The sequence below is a fragment of the Palaemon carinicauda genome, chromosome 6, assembly GCF_036898095.1.
Source record: "Palaemon carinicauda isolate YSFRI2023 chromosome 6, ASM3689809v2, whole genome shotgun sequence".
In the NCBI taxonomy this organism is placed as follows: Eukaryota; Metazoa; Arthropoda; class Malacostraca; order Decapoda; family Palaemonidae; genus Palaemon; species Palaemon carinicauda.
The window spans coordinates 160532480-160539616 of record NC_090730.1 but is presented as its reverse complement, the minus strand read 5'-3'; the positions used below and the strand labels follow the sequence as shown (position 1 = coordinate 160539616).

The following is a 7137-nucleotide window of genomic DNA, read 5'->3' as shown; positions in this document are numbered from 1 at the left end:
AAATGAAAATTTTATTTTTTGTGCTCAGTCTAGATTTTTCTTAATCTATTTAAAACGTTTTACTTCCATTTTAATAAACAATAAAAAAATTTCAAGGTATAGAGCAATGATTACTATTTTCTTCAGATAAATATAATGAGATATTTTCTGTTCATTGCAGAACAAAAGAATTTATTTAAATATATAAAATTCAAAATTTTATTTTTTGTGCTCAGTCTTGATTTTTTCATTCTATTTAAAACACTTTACTTTCATTCAATAAACGACAAAAAACTTTCAAAGCATCGTGAAATGATAACTATTATTCTCTCAAGATAAATCCAGTGAGCTATTTTTTGTTCATTGCAGACCAAATGAGTTTATTTAAATAGATAAAATGAAAATTTTATTTTTTGTGCTCAGTCTAGATTTTTCTTATTCTATTTAAAACGTTTTACTTCCATTTTAGTAAACAATAAAAAAATTTCAAGGTATAGTGCAATGATTACTATTTTCTTCAGATAAATATAATGAGATATTTTCTGTTCATTGCAGAACAAAAGAATTTATTTAAATATATAAAATTCAAAATTTTATTTTTTGTGCTCAGTCTTGATTTTTTCATTCTATTTAAAACGCTTTACTTTCATTCAATAAACGACAAAAAACTTTCAAAGCATCGTGAAATGATAACTATTATTCTCTCAAGATAAATCCAGTGAGATATTTTCTGTTCATTGTAGATGAAATGAATTCATTTAAATAGATAAAATTAAAATTTTATTTTTTGAGCTCAGTCTTGATTTCTTTATTCTATTCAAAACGCTTTACTTCCATTTTAGTAAACGATAAAAAAATTTCAAGGCATCGTGAAATGATAACTATTATTCTCTCAAGATAAATACACTGAGATATTTTCTGTTCATTGCAGAGCAAATGAATTTATTTAAATAGATAAAATTAAAATTCTATTTTTTGTGCTCTGTCTAGGTTTTTGTTATTCTATTCAAAACATTTTATTTCTATTTTAGTAAAAGATAAAAACTTTTTAAGGCATCTTGAAATGACAACTATTATTCTCTTAAGATAAATCCACTGAGATATTTTCTGTTCATTACAGAACAAATGATGAATTAATTTATTTTATTTTTTGTTATTCTATTTTATTTTATTTTTTTATTCTATTCAAAACGTTTTACTACCATTTTAATTAAAGATAAAACACTCTCAAGGCATCGAGAAATGATAACTGTTATTCTCTTAAGCGATATTTTCTGTTCATTACAGGACAAATGATGATTTTTTTTTTTTTTTGGTGCGTAGTCTAGACTTTTTTATTCTATCAAAAACATTTTAATTCAATTTTAGTAAAAGATAAAACACTTTCAAGGCATCGTGAAATGATAACTATTATCCTCTTCAGATAAATCCACTGAGATATTATCTGTTCATTACAGAAAACATAAATCCGTGTAGGATTTCTTAGAAAAGCTGTATCCCTGCTGTAGCCTGTAGCTTTTATGGAACACCTTGAATGATGATAAAGAATATATAATATCTCCATTATTTGTATGTCATCGTTAATATAAATCTTTTCTTATTTTATTTTACCAAGCGCAAAAAAAAAAATAAAAATAAAAATAAAAACTCGAAGACATGTATCCAATATGCCATTTTATCATTATTGTTATCAATTGCTAAGCTAAACCCCTAGTTGGAAAAGCACAATGCTATAAGCCCTGGGGCTCCAACAGGGAAAGTAGTCCCGTGAGGAAAGGAAACAAGACTTGTAATAATCTTGTAAAAAGTAATACTAGAATACTAGAAATTGAAATGACTAATTTCATTGAGCAAAAGTCTCTCCCTGCATGTCTGTCTATCTCATAATAGAAATTTACCTATTACCCCCAGTATCTAATACAGCTATTATTTTTCTTCAAAACCAATTCAATTCTGAATAATTTTCTATTGTCACATGCATGACCTGAACTCACAAATATCTGGCGTTACCCTATATTCAATTTTTTTTAGTGAGGCAGATTTGAACCGGCTCGCAGGAGGGTCCTTTTGGCTCGGAACAATTTCCTGATTACTACTGCTTGGTTGGACAAGATAATTCTAACCAATCAGCGATCAGGAAGCTTTTCCAAGCTAAAAGGGCACCCCCGGCGAGTCGGTGCAAATCTGCCTCACTAAAAAGAATTGACTATAACTGCTTGGGTTTCAATTTACATATCCAATGAACATGGACACTTGGTATTGCATTCAGTAACTTCTATGCTATAAAAGCTGGTATTTTCTTTATAGTATTATACAATAATTTCATATTCTATCATGAGATTATAGACTATCAAATAAATAAGACAATGACCTAAACATAGCCAATAGACCACGAGGTCTAATATATATATATATATATATATATATATATATATATATATATATATATATATAATTTATATATATACATATATATATAAACACAAATATATACATATATATGCACATATATACATATATGTATGTATATGTGTATATATATATATATATATATATATATATGTATATATACTGTATACATATATACATATATATATATATATATATATATATATATATATATATGTGTGTGTGTGTGTATGTGTGTGTGTGTGTGGGCCATAGGCATTTTTAACCTGTTAAAGATGGCGTAAAAAAAGCGTGATCCTTCCAACTTTCTGAGATAATTTATGAGATAAGTTGCATGATGCATCCCTTATACAAGTTTGATGATCATTTGTCCATAAACTACTTAATTTTTCAGATTGAATATTATAGATGAACGATGTGTTGCTGATATCAACATACATACATACATACATACATACATACATACACACATATATATATATATATATATATATATATATTAAATATATATGTATGTGTATTTGTGTATATAATATATATATATATGTATATATATATAATATATATATATATATATATATATATATATATATATATATATATTATACACACACACACACACACACACACACACACATATATATATATATATATATATATATATATATATGTATATATATATATATATATATATATATATATATATGTATATATATATATATATATATATATATATATATATATATATATATATGTATATATATATATATATATATATATATATATATATATATATATATAAATATATATATATAACTGTGCGTGTGTTTGTGTGTAAAATTCAGACTTTAAAACAATACAATTTTCCTGCACATGGACATTTATTGTCTTTTTTAAAAAAAAGCTCCTTACATTTCTCCCTTTTCCACGCAATATGCTGGAATCTACGGCTTCAAATTAATTTTACAACACGCCCATAAGTGCCCTACCTCCTCTTTTAACCTCCATCTTTGTAGTCCCTATCCAGCCCATCTGAGCCTTACTCTCCTTGCTTTTTAGCTTCTATGTCACGTTTGGACTGCAGTTTCTTTACTGAGATGAAGATGAGACCAGAAGACGAAAGATGCTCAAATGACTCCTCTATTCGGAAGATGAAAGACGCTCAAATGACTCCTCTTCTCGGGAAACGAAAGACGCTCGCATGAAACCTCAAACATAAGTAATTTGAAGAAAATATATAACATGAAAGTTCTTTTCAGTTGTCAATTGAATTTTTATTGATTTTCTCTATTCAATGGAAAACGTTTATAAGCCTCAGGAGACTTTTTGTCTCTATTTAATGACAGCTTAAGGACTCCTCTACTCGGAAAACGAAAGACGCTCGCATGAAACCTCAAACATAGGTATTTTGAAGTAGATATATAAAATGAAAGTTCTTTTCAGTTTTTAATTGAAATTTTATTGATTTTCTCTATTCAATGGAAAATGTTTATAAGCCTCAGGAGACTTTTTGTCTTTTTTTAATGACAGGTTAATGAATCCTCTACTCGGAAAACGAAAGACGCTCGCATGAAACCTCAAACATAAGTACTTTGATGCAAATATATAACATAAAAGTTCTTTTCAGTTATTGATTGAATTTTAATTAATTTTCTCTATTTAATTTAAAACTTTTATAAGCCTCAGGAGACTTTTTCTTTTGTCTCTCTTTAATGACAGCGTAATGACTCTACTCGGCAAACGAAAGACGCTCGCATGAAACCTCAAACATAAGTACTTTGATGAAAATATATAACATAAAAGTTCTTTTCAGTTATTGATTGAATTTTTATTGATTTTCTCTATTCAATGGAAAACGTTTATAAGCCTCAGGGGACTTTTTGTCTTTCTTTAATGACAGCTTGTTATCCGGGGGAATAAATTTTCCACCCCTCCTAATGCGAAAGGTCTGTATTTTTATGGGACCTAAATAACTAGTTCCACCAAATGGAAGTCGTGTATTGCCTCTCCATCGAATTCTTATATCTTCCTAAGCTTGATCTAAGGTTCCCCTTTTATTACAAAAGCCTGATTTTGTATTCTGTCTGGCGATGCCCCACGGCAGAGTGCTATACGCATTTGCTATTCAAGATACTTAATAAGAGTCTCTCTCTCTCTCTCTCTCTCTCTCTCTCTCTCTCTCTCTCTCTCTCTCTCTCTCTCTCTCTCTTGGTGTCATACTATTCTGGCTTCTTTCTACGATACTCGATATACATTTTTACAATTCTGGGTTTTGTGACGCCTCGTCGAAAAGAATATTTTTTTTTTTTTCAAAACGAAAATGATTTTACATTTACATGAAAATGCTTATTCAAAATTTCCATATATAAATTTGGAATTACTGCTCCTCCACATTTCAAAGAATCTTATATATAGAAAAGATGTTAGGCTTAAAGTGGTAAGAAACTACAATTTTCGTATGGTCTGTCTTTTTTATGGTACTGTAGATTTTCTTTTGCTGCTACAAAATTAAAGATTAATAAAATATGGAGGCCTTTTTTAATTCAAAATAGAGTAGCCACAAAATAAAATAAAAAATTGATTAAATATCAGGGTGCTTTATTCAAAATACAGTAACCCTAATTGAAATACATTTATAATCAAACTCACAACTGAAAATTAAACAGGACAGGTACATTCATAAATGGACAAAAACATGGTCAGATAAAAATATTAATTTCGTTAAGAAAACAAATGTATTTATTTTTTCAAATACTTTGTCCAAAGTTTCATTATTCAGCGTCTTTTCATAAAGCAAATTTCTGTTAAAAATCAGTAAGTCATCTGTATAAACTTAATTTCCTATCAATATGTCACCCATATGGTATTGCATAGAAAAACAGACGCGTATTCGCGTAAGCACAGGAAAGAAAAAAAAAATTAATTCCATGAACAAATATAATGCTTCTATAATTTACCGCAAGAGACCCATTATTATCCTCTTCAGTGCAACAAAGCTTGAGAAAAAGATGTATTTAGATTAAGAAAAAGACGAATTCAGCTTGAGAAAAAGACGAATTCAGCTTGAGAAAAAGACGAATTCAGCTAGAGAAAAAGACGAATTCAGCTTGAGAAAAAGACGAATTCAGCTTGAGAAAAAGACGAATTCAGCTAGAGAAAAAGACGAATTCAGCTAGAGAAAAAGACGAATTCAGCTTGAGAAAAAGACGAATTCAGCTAGAGAAAAAGACGAATTCAGCTTGAGAAAAAGACGAATTCAGCTAGAGAAAAAGACGAATTCAGCTAGAGAAAAAGACGAATTCAGCTAGAGAAAAAGACGAATTCAGCTTGAGAAAAAGACAAATTAAGCTTGAGAAAAAGACGAATTCAGCTAGAGAAAAAGACGAATTCAGCTTGAGAAAAAGACAAATTAAGCTTGAGAAAAAGACGAATTCAGCTTGAGAAAAAGACAAATTAAGCTTGAGAAAAAGACGAATTCAGCTAGAGAAAAAGACGAATTCAGCTTGAGAAAAAGACCAATTCAGCTTGAGAAAAAGACGAATTCAGCTAGAGAAAAAGACGAATTCAGCTAGAGAAAAAGACGAATTCAGCTAGAGAAAAAGACGAATTCAGCTTGAGAAAAAGACAAATTAAGCTTGAGAAAAAGACGAATTCAGTTAGAGAAAAAGACGAATTCAGCTTGAGAAATAGACTAATTCAGCTAGAGAAAAAGACGAATTCAGCTAGAGAAAAAAGACGAATTCAGCTTGAGAAAAAGACGAATTCAGCTAGAGAAAAAAGACGAATTCAGCTTGAGAAAAAGACGAATTCAGCTAAAGAAAAAAGACGACTTCAGCTTGAGAAAAAGACCAATTCAGCTAGAGAAAAAGACGAATTAAGCTTGAGAAAAAGACAAATTAAGCTTGAGAAAAAGACAAATTCAGCTAAAGAAAAAAGACGACTTCAGCTAGAGAAAAAGACGAATTCAGCTAGAGAAAAAGACGAATTAAGCTTGAGAAAAAGACAAATTAAGCTTGAGAAAAAGACGAATTCAGCTAAAGAAAAAAGACGACTTCAGCTAGAGAAAAAGACGAATTCAGCTAGAGAAAAAGACGAATTCAGCTTGAGAAAAAGACAAATTAAGCTTGAGAAAAAGACGAATTCAGTTAGAGAAAAAGACGAATTCAGCTTGAGAAATAGACTAATTCAGCTAGAGAAAAAGACGAATTCAGCTAGAGAAAAAAGACGAATTCAGCTTGAGAAAAAGACGAATTCAGCTAGAGAAAAAAGACGAATTCAGCTAGAGAAAAAGACGAATTCAGCTAGAGAAAAAAGACGAATTCAGCTTGAGAAAAAGACGAATTCAGCTAAAGAAAAAAGACGACTTCAGCTTGAGAAAAAGACCAATTCAGCTTGAGAAAAAGACGAATTCAGCTAGAGAAAAAAGACGAATTCCGCTTGAGAAAAAGACGAATTCAGCTAAAGAAAAAAGACGAATTCAGCTAGATAAAAAGAAGACTTCCTTTAAAAGAATTTAAAGAAGACAAACAATTCTTCTTCTTTGAAGGGGGTTAACTACAGCACTGTTATTGTTCAGTAACCACTTTCCTCTTCGTAAGGTTAGAAGAGACTCTAGCTATGGTAAGCAGCTCTTCTAGGAGAAGAACACACCAAAGTCAAACCATTGTTCTCTAGTCTTGGGCAGTAAAATAGCCTCTGTACCATGGTCTTCCACTGTCTTGGGTTAGAGTTCTCTTGCTTGAGGGTACA

At 29.7% G+C, this 7137-nt stretch overlaps 1 protein-coding gene across 1 annotated transcript; it reads left to right on the top strand.

The window, feature by feature from the left end:
• The first annotated feature begins 5237 nt into the window (after positions 1-5237).
• Positions 5238-6784, top strand: LOC137643309 (uncharacterized). Its single transcript, XM_068376147.1, has 2 exons — positions 5238-5282; positions 5957-6784. The coding sequence occupies exons 1-2, from the start codon at positions 5238-5240 to the stop codon at positions 6782-6784; spliced, it is 873 nt and encodes a 290-aa protein (XP_068232248.1).
• Positions 6785-7137: the final 353 nt, after the last annotated feature.